A 19,243-nucleotide genomic window follows, 5' to 3' on the forward strand; every position below is an offset into this window, starting at 1 on the left:
GATCTATAGGGCCCCTTCCAGCTCTGCTATACTAAGGTTATTTCAGCACCTGTCGGGGAAAGCTGCAGAATCTGGAGTTTCGAGAAACTGGTTGGTGTCACACACACACACCCCACTTCAACAAAAGTAACTTCCCTCAGCTCTCGCTCTATATTCTCTCTCCGCGCCTGCCTCCCCCCCCCCCCCAGCAAACAAAGGCCATGCAGAAGAAGGGGAGGTTTTATCCCACGCCCGTATCCTCCTGAGCTATCCCATCCTGCTGATTGCGCTAATGCTATTAAGGCTTTTCAATTACATGCAATTTCTGTCCAGTTATAGCCGGGAGAAGATTCTCTGTAGGGCTACAGGGCGGCCGAGGCGCTGTACATTTGCACAGCCTAGCAAAATTAGTTCCTTAATGAAGAAGATGATGAGCGGCACCAGGGAGGGAGAGAGAAAAAAGGGGGGGGGCGGATATGGATCAGAACTGTAAGGCCGACTCTAAACGAAACTAAACAGAGAGGGCGGAAAACAGGACCCCCGTCTTGGGGGGGGGAAATCCCGAAACAGGGCTGGGCAGTGGCTTTGTTGGGCCACCCAAATATCCCAAAGTTTGTCTGGTTTTGATACTCATGGCAGGAAAACACCACCACCTCCAGGCCACACGAAAGCATCGCCAGGAGCAGCCGGGACGGGAAATTTTCAGTTCCTTTGCAAAAGCCACCATCCATGGAAAAAAAAAAACGCAGGAAGCAAAGACAGTTGTCTCTTGACCGGGTGGCTGTTTGGTCTTGAGGAATGATGGGAGCTACAGTCCAAAACCACAGGAGCGTCCAGAAATCAGCCTCAGCAGCAACTCAGAACAGACCCAGGAGAGGCCGACCGCGGCAAACACACCGCCAAGGGGGAGCCTTTTATTTAAAAGGTTGGGAAGGGCTGGTGAAAAGCAAGTGCTTGAAGTGGAACAGAAAAGACACCAGGTGAGGGTTGTTGTTGTTGCGTGTGTGGTTTTTTTTTTTTAACAACAGTGCTAAAAATGCTTCGTGTCCCGAGTTCACTGGAAGCAGACCCATTCCTTAAGGCCGGAGCTTTCCCTCCTGAACAAGACAGATGACGTACTCAGCGTCAGGACTGACACCCTAACTTAAAAGAGAGCGTGGGTTGCTCTGTGCTTTCCCGTCCCAGAGGTTTGCAACTATGAGCCCTCGGGCCAAATCAGCCCCACCCCCACCCCGCCCATCATAGCACCACACCTGTCACTGCAAGAGACCAGCTTTCAGGGAACGGCACAGAACTGCGGGAGAGGAGACGGACGCGGGGAAAAGCAACGCAGGGCCCAGGGCGGGGACAAGATGGGCTAGGGTGATAGCAGAGGCGAGCCAGGGCGTTCTCAGCCGGACCCGCCCACGTCCCCTCTGAACGGATTGGGAGCAAATCCCGGGAGATGCGCTACGGAAGGGCGAGGCCCTTTAATCCGCTCTCCTTTGGAAAGGCAATCATCTGCTGGAGGCCAGTGGGAGGGTGGCTTGACTCAGTTGGCCTATCCCCAAACCGTGGGATGCTGGCTGAGGATGATGGTTGCCAAGATATCATCGCAACAGGGAAGGAAGAGCCAACAGGTGACAACCCAGAGGAGGGAAGGGAGAGCAGCGCAAAGCTCAGGCCGTTCCGAAAGGAACAGCCGAAACCAACCCCTTTGCAGGCCAAAACGGATGGCTCAAGGCCTCCCCGAGAAGCTCTCGAGCGCTAAAGCATCACAAAAGCAACACCAACGGAAGTTAAAATCGCCCCCCCCGCCGTCTCCACACCTCTGCCAGATTGTCCCAAGCACGCAGCGGCACATTGGGAAGGACACCCTGAACTTTTATCTGACGCAAGCATCACCCCCTTCTCTGTGCAGGCATTGAGTGCCACACGCTGGCGAACTCAGGATGTGGCCAACGGGGAAAGATCCGCTAAACGATGCCTTGTAGGGGCAACAGAGACCGGCGCTTGGACCTTTTCCTCTCCATAGAGGAGACCCCGGTCTCCTACAATTATATTTTCCTGCTATTTGGAAAAACACCCACCCACCTCCGGTTGATTTTTTTTTTTTTTAGGTGGATTTTTTCTCCTCGCGGGGCAACATATTCCGCCAACGTCATCCTCACCCTTTCAGGAGACTGTCCCATTTGTTTCAAAAACCTACTGACTGCTTTGCTGTTGCGAACGAGCAACCGCTAGGAAGTTTAATTTTTCAGAGCTTTCCTCGCTCTGGTTTCTCATGGCTTGTTCTCTCCATCGCAGGCAAAGAACTGGGAAGAGTGAAAGAAATTTTAGAAAGGACTCCAGCGCTTGTAGAGGGACCCAGGGCGTTTCTTACAGACTCAGCCAACGGTTCCATGTGGTGGGTTCTGAACTCCAACCTCCCATCCCTTACCATCGGTGATGCCGAGCAAGACAGAGGGGAAGTGTTAATCAAAACAACTCCTAGGCTAAAAGTCCCCTGTCCATGTCCCAACCCAGAAAACAGACAAGCACAGAATTTGCTGGTGCAGCCCACCCCTCCATGACTTCTGTGACTGTGGAACTCCCTGCCACTCCTTTCTCAAGTGACAAAGGTATTTGAAGCAACCAAAGTTTTGAGAAACAAACAGGAAGTACGGGGGCGAGAGAGAGAGAGACTGATTTGACGTCAACGTCCTCAACCCAACGTCCTCAACCGACTCAATCTAAATGTGCAATCCTTGTGGATCCTAATATTATGTTTTAACAGATGATGTGCTACTCTGAAAGGGGCCCCACCAAATCACACCTCCTAATTGCCACCGCCGGATAAACCGTGTGACTGTCTAAGGTCATCATTACCACCCTTTCAGCACTTTGAGTAGCAAGGCGGAGCACCTATTAAATGTGAAATCAGATTGTAAGCATGGCAACCGTACATGGTCAAATCCCCATCTCTCTGAGGTCAGATTGTATGAAAGATGAGTCAAGGCCACCTGTTTCATGGTTATCAAGTCAACTCTGTGGAATTCTTTTCTGTGAAACGGCCCAGTGGAACTCCCTGCCACAAGAATCTAAGCAGCTGGTAATTCTTTTTTCTCAATCATAAATTTAACACCTGCCTTCTGTAGCACAACTATCTAACACAACAAACTGCAAAACTACTTTTTGCGGGAACAGCGAGTCCTGAGTCCCCCTTGGGTCGGGATTGTGGATGCTGTAGTCCAGAAAGGTAATATTTTTCTAGTTAGATGGCTTTTTGGCTTTTTTGTTCTAGTTTGTTTAAATTGTTCAAAAGCTTTTATAAAACAAACCAAAAAAACCCACAACTTTTCACATGGCCTAGAGCTCTTATCTTATAAAGGCAACCAAGTAATACATATGTATATTTAGAATTTTTTTTAAAAAAAAATCAACCAAGAAACAAACATGAAGAAAAAAACCTTTCTGGCTTAAACATGTTATAAATATCTTCACTCTCCCCTCTATTCCCCCCCCCCAGCTAGACCCCAACTTTCATCAGCCTCGGTTGGCACAGCTGACAGTGCAGGACAATGGGAACTGCAGTCCAGCAAATATTCGTCGAGCCACAAGCTGCCACCCCCTGCTTCAAAAAGATAACAATGCAGCCTGTTTTACACACAGGAAGCCCTAGAAGCAGGGGTTGGCCTAACCACACACGGCCACGTCACCAAAGCTGCACAGACAAGTAGCGACTGAGACCCTCCGAACGATCCCCCCCCCTCCAACCACCACCACTTCTTTATGTCCAAGAGAAGCCAAAACAACAGACAAGGGCATCTTGAGTGCAGGGAGAACCAGTGACAAGCCTTTCTCTCCGGGGCCTCGGGGTGTGGGGGTGCCCTAGAGGTTCGGCAGGGCCCCCGGAGGGGCCAAGATGATGGCAAAGACGTAGAAGAGTCCCAGAAGGAGGTTCAGCTTCGCGGTCCTTTGAGGGATCTTGATGAAGCTGCGGCTGCGGAACTGTCTTTCCAGCGAGAAGGCCATGGGAAGGGTGAGCAAGGGGAGGGCCATGCTGATGGTGTAACGGGTGGCCAAGAGGCAGAAGATGAGGTACGGCAGGAAGAGGAGGCTGTTGTACAGGACGTAAGAGAAGGTGGGGCCAATAAGGATGGCCAAAGTGACGATGCCCGCCTGCTGGTCCGACTCCATGTCCCGAGTGTTGTTGCTGTGCAGGATGGCCTCGGTGCTGAGCGCCAGGGGGACGGCGTAGAGCAGCGGCGAGACAGAGAGGTAGCCCACCTGCACAGCATAGGCAAACATCACAGCCAGCGGCCCGAAGGTGATGAGGATCACCACGTCGCCCAGCGCCACGTACTTAAACCCAATACCTGCAGAAAAAACAAGCAAAGCCCAGGGAGAGGATTATAAACCGAAGGATGTTAAGATGACCGAGTTGGAGGGAGTGGAGACACACCTTTATCTGTATAAATGAATAAACGAACGAATAAAACAAGCAAGTGGATTGTAATCATTAAACATGACCATGCAAATAAATCCGTTAAGACTTTCACATTTTGGTATTCGCATTCAAACTGACTAAAATGTCTACCTCGTTGAGAACGAGGTTGCAGAATCTGTCTACCCTGGCACGGAATTCTGATCGCAGAATCTGAAGGAGACGCAGAATGTACACCCACGACCCTTCTCATCACAAGACTCCTCCGCTTTGACAAGATAAGAAAGGGCACCCGGGAAGGTGAACATCTTACCTCCAGTATAAAGGAAGGAGCTCGAAAGCCCCCCAAAGTAGATCAGGGCTAAATGTTCCAACTTGAGGGTGGAAAAGCAGTAAAGAAAAGCTGCCGAGAGGCACCCCAAGGTGTACAGAAAGACCCCGAATCTGACGACGTCTTGAGGCTCTAGGATCCGGTCCACCAGGGTCCGATCATCGCTCTTTTTGTGATCGATGCCCTTGGAGAAGTCATAGTAGGTGTTGACCAGGTTCCCGGCTCCGTGGACAGCCAAGACCGTCACGGCGCTGCCCACCAGGAGTCCCGGGTCTAAGGTCCCCTTGGAGCGGTAGGCGAGGGCGCTGCCGAGGGCCACCGGGGTCAGGGAGGCGCTGAAGCTCCAGGGACGGAGGGCCAAGACGTAAGAGGCACATTTATGGTGCCAGGTGCTCAAGGGAGCTTTCGTAGAGCCCAGCAACCCCGTCGCCTGGTCTCCCACCTCTGCCTCCTGGTGGTTTTCGGTCACAATATTGATCTTTTCCATCTCATCTTTTACGTCCATTGTTTAACGCGCTTCTAGCAGGACTGGAATCAGAAGTTGGTCTGGAAAAAAGAAAGAGGAGATTACCATAGGATTGCCCCGGGAAGCACCAAAGCCCGCTTCTCTTAACTCATGCCCTTCCTCGTCTCTAAAAAAAAGATTTAATTCCAGAAGCAATGATGATGGGTGGAACGAAGAGCCATAAACACAGGACGGCACTGACGTATGGCTCAGAGGCGTTCAGAATGGCCCTCAAACACACTGACTAGATGTAAACACATGGATGCTGGAGGCAAGACAGTCTTGTGTAAAAATCCATCTGTGCAACGCAAGACACTGAATGATCATCCTCGCTGATATTCCCCCAGGGAGAGCATGGTGGCAGACATCGCTCTTCTCTCAATTTCACCCACAAAACAACTCCACAAGGTAGGCTAACCTGAGAAATCACAACTAAGCCAAAGTGATCCCTTTGAGGGATCTGCACCCATTCCTTCTCTCTGCCAGATCCTGCACTGGGAACCTTTCTTGAAGTGAAGTCTCCACATTCAGGTCGGTTCTGTGCCCCCCCCCTTCTCTTACTACTTCATCTCCCATCATTCTTCACCACTAGGTAGCGTGTCTAAGACTGATGGAAACCACAGTGGTGCCCAACCTGTTTTTTAACGCATAATTCCTGAGAAGACAGCCTGAGGGGGAGGAAAAAGAAGAATTAAAAGAAGAGACTCTCAAATGCAGCCCCCCCCCCCATTTCAATAAACCACATTTCTTTCGGCAGGGAAATCACCAGGAACCTGAAAGAACGCACAGGCTACCAACAGTGCCACTAAAGACCTTGCTGGGCCACTTCAGCTGCATTTTTGGCTCTCATTCCTCAAGAAATGTTATTGGGGGGGGGGGTTAAACCACTCAAAAGACTCTCCCGCTGCACAAGAGGTGTAAGCCTTCCACCCAAAAACCAACCCCCCCCCCAAAAAAATCTTCAGTTCAAGGCACAAAGGAAGTACAACCTGGGGAAAATCAAACCCACAAACTGGCCATTTAGTAGTCATTTTATTTATTTAAAACACAGGCAATTTGGGGGGGGGGAGAGGTAGTTTTCCACCCCCACCCCCGTGAGTCCCTCTCCTTCCTACTGCAATCAGGAGGGCTGTATAAGACTGGAGCCCAGGGGTTTTTGGGGACTACAATTCCCAGAATCCCCCAAAGACAGACAGCCCTTGTCTTTAAAATTTTTTTTTAAAGGAACTTTTCTAAAGTCTGGATGATGAGGATGATGAAAGAGCTGAAAGTAGACGGAGGGGCGTCCTCCTTCGAGACTCACCATGGGGAAAGGGGATTTCGAGAAGGCTGGGCGCTCTCCCGGTGGAACTCCTGCCTGCTCGCCCGACCTCGTTCTGCACCCTCGACGCCTCCGCCCCTCCCCCCTCGGTCTATATAAAGGGGGGGGTGCAACCCCGAAAGCAGCCCGGAGGGAAACCAGGACCCAAAGCCCACAGTTCCGGGCTTCCCCCTCCCATTCCCTCTCTGAAGGGGGAAAAGAAGCCCCCCTCAATTCCCAACCTGTAGGCCCATCATCCCGACGCGATGGGAACTGTAGTCCAGCCCGGAAGAGATAACATTTCCAGGCATTCAAGCCAGCCTCTTGCGACCTGTGTGTTCCGAGCGATGTGGAGGATGGGAGAGGGTTTTTTTGGGGAGGATGGGAGGTGTAGTCCGGATAAGGAGGGCATGAGCTGTAGCGCAGGGCTAGGGTGGGAAGATGGGTGGCTCTCTGGAAGGTGGCCTTCTTTGCTTTTAAAGAACTGCCCCATGCAGTTTTTTTCTCTTTACTGGAATATTAAAAATGATGAATTGCCGCATCTACACCAGCAAATACAGTAAGGCTGTTCTAGCAACACAGGGGGTGTGGTGAAAACAACCCTTTTAATACGGGAGGGGTCCAGGTTTTTTTTTAATCTTTAAGTATAACAAGGAAGCAGATGTATATGGAAGTTTCAAAAAAGAAAATGCGCACCTACTTCCATATCTACGGTTAAAAAAAACGGGGCCCGCCCCCTCTGCTCGTGACCTTGGTTGAGAGCCGTTGATCCCGACCGAGGGAACTTTTTCAGCGCCGCACCTTCCGTCGAAGACGCGCAAGCCGCTCGGTTTCATCTCTATGGTAAAGGGCGCGCTGGCCTTCGCACATGCGCAAATCCAAGGCTGGCTCCCACAGGGGGCGGGGCTTTTTAACTCTTTCCCGCCCGGTCCCCTTTGAGCCCATCCGAGGGACTTCCGCGCTTTGATCGGAGGAGGGACTTCGGCAGCTTCTTCTCACCCGATTTAAAACCTCCCCATGTCGAAAAACGACGCAGCAGCCGCTTTCCGCCCCGAGGTGCTCCCCCAAGAGGGGGGGCGGGACTACAACTCCCATCACCCGTGCCGCGTGGGGATGATGGGAAACCGCTTCCCGATCCCAAGACATCCCGCTTCTGGATTGCTGCCCATTTTTGTGCGTGACTACATTCCTTGCAACAGGACCCAAAACAATAAAAACAATGCAAAAAAGAGAGGCGGAGGTGGGGGGGGGGGAAACGTTTTCCGCGAGGCTTCTTTACTCCCAGGAAAAGGTCTCCTCCGATCGCAATTCGCAGAGGCAGCTATTTCTCCACCAGGCGCGCAGCGTCGTCGGTCTTTCCTCCAAAGCCCTGGGAAGGGTCCCGAGTCCCGGCAACTTTTCCTCCGGGCAGAGAAGTCCGGCGGTGGGAATCGGGGGGGGACCCGGGGAGGGGGACCCACCCACCCCCACCCCCACCCTTCCAGGGATCCCCACCGGGAGGGGGGAGGGAGGAGGGAGGGTCTTCGCCCAGGGTGCGCTGATCCTCCCCGAGGGTTTCCTGCTTCTCTCCATCCCTGCAAACACGTGCCTTTCCCCCCCCCGCCCCCCAGTCCAAGGGATCTCCTCCCTGGAGCCTTGCCCGGAAGGGACCCCCCCCCCCCAGCGCTTCTGCCCCTGCCCACCCGCCCGGCTTGGCTTCCTTCCTTCCTGCCGCCCCGATCCTGGGGGGGGGGGGGGGGTCGTCTCTTGGCGCCTCGTGTCTCTCGCCCTCGGGCGACCCAGCCTTCCTCCTCCGGGACTCCAGTTCCCATCACCCGCTGCCCGGGCGAGAGGGTTGCAAAGGAAGGGGCGGCCGCCGGAGCCGCGATTTCCCGAAATCTCTGGCCGCAAGAGAAGTTTCGGTTTCTTTTCCTCCGCCGCTCCTTCCCTTCCTCGCTCTCCTTTCTTTTCCTCCCGGGCAGCCCCGAAGGGAGCGCGCCATGGAGGGCCCGTCGGGGAGCGCTAATTTCCCCCTTCCCGGCCCAGGTAAAGCCCGCAGGAGGCGAGGGGTAAAAAGAGTGTGTGTGTTGGGGGGGGGGGAATCCCCTAGAAGCACCGGGGAAAGGGGGGGAGACATCCCTGGGATCGGGGCCCGCGGGCCTCCCTCTCCCCGGGGGCTCCTCCCGGGTTGCAACGGGAGAAAGGCGAGCCAGCCCGGCGGGCTAACTTTTGCGCAAAGGCTTGAGCCTCGCGCTTCCTCTCGACCGTCGTTTGCCTCCTCCTCCTCCTCCTCCAGCGGTGCTTAGGGGCTGATGGACTTCCTCGGGAGTCACTTTCGTGGCTTTAGCAGCCAGACCCCAAACCCGCGTTGTTGGGGTGAGATGGTGGCCCTCGTGGAGCCAAAGCCCAGGAGGGCTGCTGGAGGAGAATAGCTCATATTTTTGGCTCTTTTGGGCTAGAAGACAACCCTGGCCAGACAGCAAGCAAACCCAGGGTGGAGGTCACTCTCCTGCCCAGGGACGGGGGGGTGGTGGTGGTACAAGCCAGACGCTCCCCTTCTCTTAAAAGATTAGCACTGATACTCTAGGGTAGCCCTTCTGGCTCCAGCCACAATGTCCCTGGCCTCGTCTCAAGGGAGACCACTGGGATGGGGGGGGGGTAGGAGAAGTTTCCGCCCACCCTTTCCGCTGATCCTTTGGTCTCTGCAGGGAGGGCTCTTCGTGGAGCGCCCTGTACCCCTCACGGGTCCGTCTCCCTCTTCCTCTCTCCAGAATCTTCTTCACAGGCGGCTGGAAGTCCTCCAAGCATGAGCGGCCACATCTCCCACCTCCCCGAAGACATCCTGCTGGAGATCCTTGCCTGGGTTCCTTGCAAAGAGCTGATCCTCAGCTGCCGCCTGGTCTGCTCCCAGTGGCGAGACCTGGTCGACTTGACAGTGCTGTGGAAGCGCAAGTTTGAGCAGTGGAAAAAGTATTGCTTGGAAAGGAGCGCGGTCGGCGACCCGTGGCTTCTTCCTCCCAAACAGGACAGATACATTTTCGGCCACCTGGAGAGAAATCTGATCAGGAACCCTTGCGGTAAAGGTGGGTCTCTCTCTCTCTCTCTCTTAAGATGTGTCGGGGAGATGGGAACCACTGCCAGACTAGGAAACTCATTCACCAGAGCCATCTGGAAGTGTCGGTGATACCACCTTGTTGGAGTCGTCTTCGTTAAGGACCGGCCGAAATCTCTGCCCCATCCATAATCCAATTAGGGACACACAGATTGGGGTCATCCTGCCCTGATCCGTGTCCGGGTTCGTGATGTTATTGGTGCATGGCTGGTTCATCATGAAGACCTCGTTCTTTTCTCTCTCTCTTTTTTTTGCCAGCTGCCAGGAGAAAGCATCCCACCAGGTCAGCCACCAGGAAGGGTAGATAAGGAGAGGGAGCTCGCTGAGTTGGGATGAAAAGCACTTCAAGGTGTTCCGGCCCATCAAGAGCTGTTAGCATTACAAAAGACCTGATCCCGATGGATCCAAAACCTCGCTTCACTTCTCTGCCTTCACTTTATATTTCCACAGAGGGTATGGACTTCTGGGAAATAGAGACACCCTCGGAAGGCCAGTGGGAAATCGAGGCAGTGGACAAGATTGCCTCAAAGATCCTGTCAAAAGATTTTTTTCAGAGGAGCGCTAAACTGGCAGAAAGGCCTACCCATCCGGTCAGCACATGCTTTACCACTACCAAAGGGTAAGGAGAGGTGCCATGTTTAAGCTGATGCTGGTTTTGGAGATGGGAGGGAGAAGGGGCTCATGGCTGTTTCTTCCCCTGGTGGATGGGCTTCCTCGAGGTTTTTGTTTGTGCACCAGGCTCTGTTCCAAGTCTCAACGCATCACTCTGAAAGATCATGGCTATTGGGAAGATCTGATGGATACCGGCAGGCCAACCATTGAAGTGAAGGAGTGGTGAGTACGGAGCATTCTGCTCCAGTGGTGTGGATTTTTTGCACGAGTGGTGTAGCTTACACAGATCACACAAACCGAGGAGAGTGGCTGCCTCACTGCATGGACTTTTACATTTTTAGAAGTTTTGGGTGGGTTGTTTGAAGGTTTTTAGAAGCCTTGGATGGGTTGTTCGAAAGTTTTTAGAAGCCATGGATGGGTTGTTTGAAGGTTTTTAGAAGCCATGGATGGGTTGTTTGAAGGTTTTTTAGAAGCCTTGGATGGGTTGTTTGAAAGTTTTTAGAAGCCATGGATGGGTTGTTTGAAGGTTTTTAGAAGCCATGGATGGGTTGTTTGAAGGTTTTTAGAAGACATGGGTGGGTTGTTTGAAGGTTTTTAGAAGACATGGGTGGGTTGTTTGAAGGTTTTTAGAAGCCTTGGATGGGTTCTTGGAAGCTTTTGGGGGCGCCAACCCAGTCCTTCCATGCTTGCTTGCTTCCTTTGCGCGTGCTTTGCTGCTCAAAGGGAAAAGAAACAAGATTGGCTACGGACGGTCTGAGCAAGTTAAACAAAGAAAGAGAGAAAGAAAAGCACTCAGCTGAAATCAGCAGAGAAGTTTTGACTCACCAGGCTTCCAGTGATTCAATGGGCCTACTCTAGTTGTGACTTACTATTGGGTATCAACTGGCATCTCATTCTTACACTGGAGAGGAAGGAGACCTTTCATCGGGCCTTCTCTGGGTCCCTGCCAGTTTCTCGGCCTCTAAATCGGGGCCCGTCTGGTTGACCCACTCCTGGGGTCCGTGGCAAAGTCCTCTCTTCCCTCGCTAGGTTCTGCTCCGACGGCTACAACTACGAGCTGAGTGTGAAGCTGTTATCGGCCGACAACAAAGTCGTTCGGGAATACTCTTCCATGAAGTCCGCGTGGTACCTGATGAACGATGGCACGTGGGAGGAGGTATGTATATAAGTGGGAAGTACAAACTCAGTCGTGGGGAAACGGTTCCTCGGGAGGGCCTCCTCGCCCTCCCTTCCTGGCACCCCAAACCACACCGTCCCGCTCTTCTCCGCAGGTGTCGTACACGTTCCATGACTGCCCGCCCGGAGTCCGCCAGATCCTCTTCCAGCACAAGGGTGGAGGTAAGGATGAGACCGAGTCCGAGCACGATGCGAAAATAACCAAAAGCAGCGTCACTGTCGGCCCGTGTTCTGGAAGAACTGACGACGACGATTCCGACGACGATTCCGACGACGATTCTGACCACTGTTGGGATCGTGAAACCTACGCCTTCAGTAAGGATGACGATGGCTTTTTCTGCTTCCCCGAAGAATACGACTGGGACTGAAAGGCAGCCCGTCTGGGACCATCATTGCCACCATCCGAGTCCAATTCGGGATGGTCCCGACGTCTCTCAAAGGGTACGGGTGACGCGGCCCCGAGGGGGGGGCATATCTTGTTCCTCAAGTGTTAGCCCCTCAGGTCGTTTTTGACAAGCTTTGCCTGGTTCCCTACAAGACATCCGTGCAGGGAACCAGGCGTCGCTACACAAACTCCTGCGCCGTGACGTTTCGCTGAATGAGGTTCAGAGTCCGGGTGGCCTTGTAGGGTGAGAGCCATGTGGTGGATCCCCAAGGTTGGGACATATTTTACCCCTATAAATTTCACAGTAGGGCAAAAAAAGTACCTCTGAAAGTAAGTATCTATCTATCTATCTATCTATCTATCTATCTATCTATCTATCTATCTATCTATCTATCTATCTATCTATCTATCTATCTATCTATCTATCTATCTATCTATCTATCTATCTATCTATCTATCTATCTATCTATCTATCTATCTATCTCACCAATGAAACAGAACTCCAAGGCTGTTTTCCAAAGGCAGCACCCGTTTGCACACGTCCAGCCCCTCCAGTCATTTACATTCCAGACGTTGTGCATAAGGAGCAGGGTCGTAGATGGAGGCACTGAATTGTCCCCTTCAGGTTGGGTGATGGTTAAATAGGGCAAAGCAGGATTTGAGGTGGGTGGGTTAGGGGCATGACAGACTAGCATGTCATCCTTACTTAGCGTGTGCATTTTCTGCACAGCGTTCCAGTGCGTAGTGTTATCGCGAAGGAAAGGGCCAGTCATGTCCCCTTGCCATCACAGGATGGGGATCTCACCTTGGGTGTGGGGTGGATTCCCCCCCCCTTACGACCTGCTCAGATTGTCCCTAGCTTTCTTTCAAAGTAAAATGGCTCTATCTTAACATATCTGAAGACTCCTGGGCCCAGCTGCTGTGGAGAACTCATCATCCTCATCTTAGAACGGCAGAGCTGGAAGGGACCTTGCGGATTCCTGAGTCCAGCCCCGTTCAGGGGGCCCAGTGGGGAATCTAACCCCTAATCTGTGGCTCCACAACCAGGGGGCCTAAACCACTCAGCTAACCTACTGCGGATACCCCTGCACTTGGCACGTTTTGGAAGGGGAAACGGGCTTTAAATGGAACCAGAATAAATAAATGCTGTACATACCGCTCAAAAAGTCTTGGGAGTTTTTATGCCCTTCACGATCTCTTGAGTGCTGGATTAAAATCAAGAGGCAACCCTGGGGTGTTTGGGGCCTGATGCCGCCTGGCCTTGCAGAAGGCCGGTTTCTGTGTCCCAAGAAAGCCGGCACGCAGGGAGGCCCCGACTGTATTCCTGCCGATGAAATCGACAGCGGAAGTGAGCTGAGATGTCCAGATGGGGTCAGCAAGGCAGGCAGGCGATTCTGTTCTGCAGTTAGGAGCAGGAGGGCCAGCAGGAAGAAAGGTGGGGCAAACAGGCATGCTCACAAGGGACTAGAAACTTTAAAAGCCAAAGTGATGCTTAAAAGTCCTTGATAACAGTTATGGTACTTCCAAGACATTTGCTTGCAGAAGAGTCAGGATGCAGTTGCAGGTGATCCATCAGAACTTGAAACAGGGTGTGGGGGGGTCTTGAACCAGATCCAGACCCCCTGGTCTATGGAACTCCCTCCCTCCCTCTCTTTCAGGCTGACCTAAGTTGTGTGACTTCTGAGAACCCAGCAAATTAATTAAAAAAAAAAATGCCATTTTGCTTGGGGAGGGGGAGAGAATGGGCTTTAAGTGGAACCATAAACAAGTGTACATAAATACCACTCAGACTGCTTTGGAGTTTTTTAAACCCTTCGCCATCTTTTAAGTGTCGGAGCGAAAGGAAGCAAGAGAGCTTTCACCTCCAAAGTCCCCCACCCGGCTTGGAAACACACTCGGCACCTGGTCCCCCTTTTTCCCCTCGAATGTCCTACCTCACAGGCTTGTTGTGAGGATGAAGTGGGGAGAGCCAGCAACAGGTGTGTTGAGCTTGTTCTTATTACTCAAATGCAATGAAGCCATCGGCTGCCTTCTGGGTTCTTAACATGTTAAAAAGTTGCAAACTTTTATTCGACACTCTCTGTCCTTCGTCGGGAGTAAGGGGCACAGGAGACACTTGAGACTTCCTCCCAAGTAAGCTTTATTTTAACTTAACATATAATCCCACCAAGTGCCAAAAGGTCACTTGCCAAAGCTCTTGTCTTGAATAAATCAATAAAGTCGTGCCTTCACTTGCACCCGCCTGCCAGGCTGATCTGAGCCTCCCTCTCCCCTCCCGCCCCCCGCCACTTAGGCCTGGTGGCCAATCTGACCTTCCACGGCCCACAGAAAGCCACAGGAGGAGAAAATGAAATTTGGGAAGGAGGGAGGTTTAAAGACCAGCTGGGTGCTGGGAAGGGGTGTGGCCGCCGGAGATGGAGGTCCTGGTTTGCAAACTCTCCTTGCTGGGATTCCCTCCTGGCCCTCCCCTCTAGGGGTCCAGCCGTGGGGTGGGACTCCCTGGTGGTCCTTTTCAGCTCCTTCCCCCCCCCAGGAGAGAGTCTGGCGGTGGAAGCATCTCTTCCCCCCTGCCCAGGCGATCTTTCGAACCCAGGTAAGCTCCGAGGCGGAGGGGAGAGGCTGGGGTGTCCCACGGCATGTCTCTTCATGGATCTCTGCACCACGGGAGGGGTAAACACCCATGACTCCTTCGATTCCACCCGGGGAATCCTTGTTTCTTGAGGCTGCTGCTTGGGACGATGGGGGATAATGGAACAGGGGACTTGGGGAACCAATGAGCTGAGGCAGAACTAGAGAGCCCGCAGCCCTCCGGATGTTGTTTGGACTGCACCTCCCATCAGTCTTCCTCACTGGGAAGGCTTACCGGGGCCGATGGGACCTGCAACCCAGCCGTGGCCGGCCACAGAGTTCCCCTCAATCTGCTTTAAAGGGCCAGGATCCCCAAATCCTAAAGAACCCCGGAAAGCAATGGGATTCTCAATTTAGGGAAGGACCCGGCCTCAAGAGGTGTGCCCCCTTCTCCTTCACCTCTGGCTCCACTGGCTAAGGTTGGGGGGGGGGCTTTTTTCTCAGCCTTTCCCAGTCTGACATGGACGGGCAACTGGAACTCCCCAGACAAGGACCATTCCCATCACTTCTCGCCGTCGGCTAGAACAACAACGCTAGCACTGATGAGAATTGATCCCAAAAGGATCGCCAAAGGTCAGCCCTGGCCCTTTGCCCAGCCTGGCTCCTTCTGTACTGATCTCGATCAAGTGTCCATCATCCCCGGGCAGTGTGATCCTGGTGCGCTGGGAGGTGGGGGGCTCACAAGACCCTATGGCCCTCCAGGGGGCCCCCATGGTTTTTAGAGAGGGGTGACAATTCACCAATTTAAAGCAGACGTATTGGCCCTATGAAGTATTCCTTCCAGCTCTGCAGTTCTAAGAGGATGACTATAAATCCATATTAGGAGGGCAACAATCCAGAGCCTCCCCCCCCCCCGAAAAAGCATGCCAGCCAGCTTTGGAGGTCTCCAGAGAGACCCAGAAAGACTCTGCAGGAAGCTAGAGGTGGGTCGGCAGATGGGTTCTTCAAGGGTGGAGGAAGGTCTGCCTTGAGGTCGAACTTCCACCAAGCGGTCCACCTTGAAGGTTGCAGACCTTCAAAGGAGTCCTTATCAGAAAATCTTGGACCATGGATTCACCTCTCTCTCTCTCTCTGTCTCACACCTACCCACCCACCCCCCTTTGCTATGCTAAAAGCTTCTCCATATCTAGAGGGGGTCTGGATTTTGCCCCCCCTCCTCTCCATCAGCTATTGTTGGGAGCGATCTGTTAAAATGCCATTTTGAGGGATGAAAGCGGCTAGACATGCTTTGTGGATAAGGATCAAAACAGGGGCTTGAAGATTTTGGATCTCTGGGGGTGGGGTAGGGGCTGGCTTTTCAACCTCCATCCATGGAGAAACCCAACCCGGAGATCGGCATGATTGATTTTCTGCAATGATTAATTCACCTCTCAGGCAACGGCCTGATAAGGGTTTCAGGGCGGCTTAATTCTTAACCCCTCTTGATGGGCTTTGTGGGGGATTTGCTGACAAGGTCTTGGAGGGGGTAAAGGCAGGATGGGTGGGTGAGTGGGGGGGGGTCTCAGGTTCTCTCCAGCTCCACCTCCTTGGGACCTGACATTAAAGCAGGCTGGGAGTTGTGGTCCCAGAACATCTGGGGACCCCAGGTTGGAAACCACTGGTTTCGGATGATCTTCTCCCAAAAGAGGTGAGATCCAAGACCCCTCGATTCCCGACTTCCCTTTTGCCCTTGAGGTTTGTTTTTGCCATCCAGAGTTGGGCTTCCAGGCCGAGGAGGCTTATAAATGGCTCTCCATTTACCTCCTTGTCGCCCAAGTGCGCTTTCTCCTCCTGGTTCATCTTTGTAGGCTCCCGCCCCATCTCTGCAAGAAGATGATCAGCGTCGAGGATTTACCTGAACACATCCTGGTGGACATCCTGACTCGGCTCCCCGCAGAGGACTTGATCCTCAACTGCCGGCTGGTTTGTTCCCGGTGGCGGGACCTGGTGGACTGGCCGGTCCTCTGGAAGCGCCGGCTTCGGCGGCACGGGAGAGACCTTAGCGCCCGGGGCTCCGATCTCTACTATATTTTCTGCCACCTGGAGAAGAACCTGCTGAAGAATCCTTGCGGTGAAGGTGGGTTCCCTCCCTGTTCGCCTTGGACGGAGAAGTGCAAAACCATCTCTCAGTTAGAAAGCTAACTCACAAGAGCATTTCTGAACAGCTTGGCATGTTTTGAGTTTTTTTTTTCTTTAAATATCCGGTGCCTGGTGAAAAGCAAGTTCTTCCGCAAAGTTGATTAAATTAGAATCTCCGCCACGTACTACTTTACAGTATGCTGTGGTTTTATTTTCGTTTTTTTAAAAGAGATTTTCAAATCCAAGTGATTGGAATTTCAGGAGCTGCCAGGAGCCAGCCCGAGATTTAAGAATCCCACATGGCCCACTCCGATTTCAGTAAAAATAAAATCTAAATCCAATTAGTGGTCCTATGGAATCCACAAGATTTACGTAAGTAGCAGTTTAAGTCTCTGGCTGCGGAGCCAGAGGTGGGGAGTTCGAATCCCCACTGTGCCTCTTTGACCGGGGGGGGGGCTGGACTGGATGATCCAAAGGGCTCCTTCTGGTTCTGCAATTCAATTATGATGTGTTAATTTACTGCAATTATTTCAAATAACCCTCTTTCAGTTCATACTAGGGACTGGGTGTAGGCCAGAATTTGCTACTTACTTGATCATAAACCCAGGATCTGAACTCTTGTCTTATTAACCCTAGCAGGATTCGCTACAGCCACCCCTTCTCAAAACCTCTCCCTTTAACTCTCCCACTTCCTCGGTCTGCTCCACAGAAGGGTTCGACTTCTGGGAAATCCTAGAGACCGAAGAAGGTCAGTGGAAAATTGAGGATCTTCCCAAAGCGGATTCGGAGAAATTCCAAGGGACGGACTTCCTTCAGAGGAATTATTACGTGAAGGATCGACCCCAGCAGGACATTAAGAAATGCTTCACTGCATGTAATGGGTGAGGGCCGGAGTTGCGTTTGAACTGGTATATATTTGCAATGTTTGCCCCCTACCAGGGATACAGAGATGCGCTGGTAGGATTTTCTGCCTCAAAAACATGGTTAACTGTGTCCCTGGATTGGAACTCTGCATGCGCATAATTTCCTCCTCAGATTATTTCATTCAAGTTTCTGGGTGTTGCACTCCAGTCCTGTTATCCAGGCAGCAGGTTCCCCAGTTTGAATGGGTGCTCACTGAGAAGGTCTTTCTGGTTTAAATATCCCACCACGGATGAACCTTTGGGGGGGGTTGTCTTCAGAGACACGGGAAGAGAAGCTTCTTCCGACACATGATCCTCACGAAGGGGAATCTTCAGAGGACCGGACTTGGCCCAAGTCGATCTGCCAGTGGCCGATGCCTCTCCCCCCACCCCCCACATAAAAACACTTAGTTTGAGCACCAGGGGAAATAATGGTGATTCTCCATTATTATAACTGCTTCCTTAGGTTCTGCTACAAGTCCCAGCTCATCACGTTGAAGGATCAGGGATACTGGGATGAGCTTCTGGATGGAACCGGCAGCACCATAGTGGTGAAAGACTGGTGGGTACAGAGTCCCTCCGCTACCAGGCAGAAAGATCAGGAATCTTTCTTAGCACAACAAGAAGGGGAGGCTCTGGCTTTACAGCAAGCGCGCTTTTAACCTCCAGGGGCCGGCTTTTCGGACACCCCCAAGGGCCCGTGGAGAGCTCCACCCTTTCCCCCAAATGCCCATCTCTTCTCTTCCCCAAAAGGTTTTATTACAGGCCCGGTTGCCGGTACCGCCTCTACGTGGGGCTGCTCGCGGCCGACTTCACTGTCCTCCAAGAGTATCGTTCCGAGGATTTGTATGGACGCAACTGGGAAAGAGACAGCAGCCGGCAGTGGCGTAAGGTAAAGGTCGGGCCAGACGGAAAGTGTATGTATTGTGGGGGCAGAGGGGGAATCAGAACAAGCCAGGGCTCAAGAGGTTGTGGGAAGGGTCAGTTCCTTTAAAGGGTTTCTGTCTTAGAAGAAATATAATACGCTTAGAACTACAGAGTGGGAAGGGATCCTGGAGATCATCCAGTCCAGCCCCTGCTGAGGAGGCTCGGCGGGGAATCGAACTCCCAACCTCTGGCTCTAGAGTCAGATCCTCAGCAACCTCTCGCCTTCCCTCCCCTTCAGGTCACGCACACTTTTTACAGCTGCCCCCGAGTCCGCCACATCTTCTTCCAGCACGAGGCCCAGCAGGCGGACGAGGAACGCGGGGGCGAAGGCGGCCTCCGGATCACTCACAGCAGCGTCACCCTTGGGCCCTTTTCTCTGGAGGACTCCGACTCCTCCTCTGAGTCGTCCTTGGTCTCCTCGGAGTGTAGCTGTAGGCGCTGAGACGCGGGCCCGTGTCGGAGCGCGACACCAGATCCCAGGGATCCTTTGGGAACATCACCCGCTCTCCTCTGCAAATCTCAGCTGGGGGGGGGTGTCTCCTGCCAACTCCCTCCCATGTGATGCCAGCTGCACCAGTTGCACTTCTGATTCTGAATATTCTCTGCCGGGCACGCTCTGAACCCTTAGGGGGGCATTTTTGGTGACCCCAAATGCCGAAGACCTCACGTGATGCCCAGCCGTTTGGCAGAGTAAAAACCACGGCCACCCCCTGGGCTTTCCGACCCCGAGGCACCTGGAGGGCGATGGCTTGCGTTATAGCAGAATCACGCCCCCAGGGACCTCAAGGAAGAGGGGCTCCCCTTGGAAACAAAGCACATTCTCTCTGTGCAGCTCCTTGGACCGTCAATGCACCCTTGCTTGTTTTAATTAGACATAGGTTTTAAACCCTTCCTCCACCACCAACAGAGTGGTTTTACAGTGAGGCAAAACTGGGTCCCAGGTC

General features: G+C 52.8%; 2 protein-coding genes across 5 annotated transcripts; one reads left to right on the forward strand and one right to left on the reverse strand.

Moving 5' to 3' along the window:
- Positions 1 to 3,294: 3,294 nt before the first annotated feature.
- Positions 3,295 to 9,295, reverse strand: UBIAD1 (UbiA prenyltransferase domain containing 1). 4 transcript variants are annotated; one of them, XM_020782168.3, is made up of 3 exons: positions 9,179 to 9,295; positions 4,698 to 5,261; positions 3,295 to 4,316 (listed from the first exon to the last, which is right to left on the reverse strand). In XM_020782168.3, the coding sequence occupies exons 2-3, from the start codon at positions 5,218 to 5,220 to the stop codon at positions 3,829 to 3,831; spliced, it is 1,011 nt and encodes a 336-aa protein (XP_020637827.2). In that variant the 5' UTR covers positions 5,221 to 5,261; positions 9,179 to 9,295; the 3' UTR covers positions 3,295 to 3,828. The 4 variants fall into 4 exon arrangements, with proteins under 4 accessions (XP_020637827.2, XP_072833626.2, XP_078235092.1 ...); XM_072977525.2 differs by lacking the exon at positions 9,179 to 9,295 and adding an exon at positions 8,203 to 8,340; XM_078378966.1 differs by lacking the exon at positions 9,179 to 9,295 and adding an exon at positions 6,763 to 6,784.
- On the forward strand, positions 8,349 to 18,885 carry LOC110073223 (uncharacterized). Its single transcript, XM_078379069.1, is given in 12 exon segments — positions 8,349 to 8,545; positions 9,271 to 9,582; positions 10,062 to 10,230; positions 10,350 to 10,445; positions 11,253 to 11,379; positions 11,495 to 11,766; positions 15,929 to 16,039; positions 16,200 to 16,468; positions 17,180 to 17,351; positions 17,839 to 18,028; positions 18,031 to 18,264; positions 18,538 to 18,885. Coding segments are annotated over 12 exon segments (2,202 nt in total). The 5' UTR covers positions 8,349 to 8,499; the 3' UTR covers positions 18,742 to 18,885.
- The last annotated feature ends 358 nt before the right edge of the window (positions 18,886 to 19,243 follow it).

Source organism: Pogona vitticeps, chromosome 7, assembly GCF_051106095.1.
Source record: "Pogona vitticeps strain Pit_001003342236 chromosome 7, PviZW2.1, whole genome shotgun sequence".
NCBI lineage: Eukaryota > Metazoa > Chordata > Lepidosauria > Squamata > Agamidae > Pogona > Pogona vitticeps.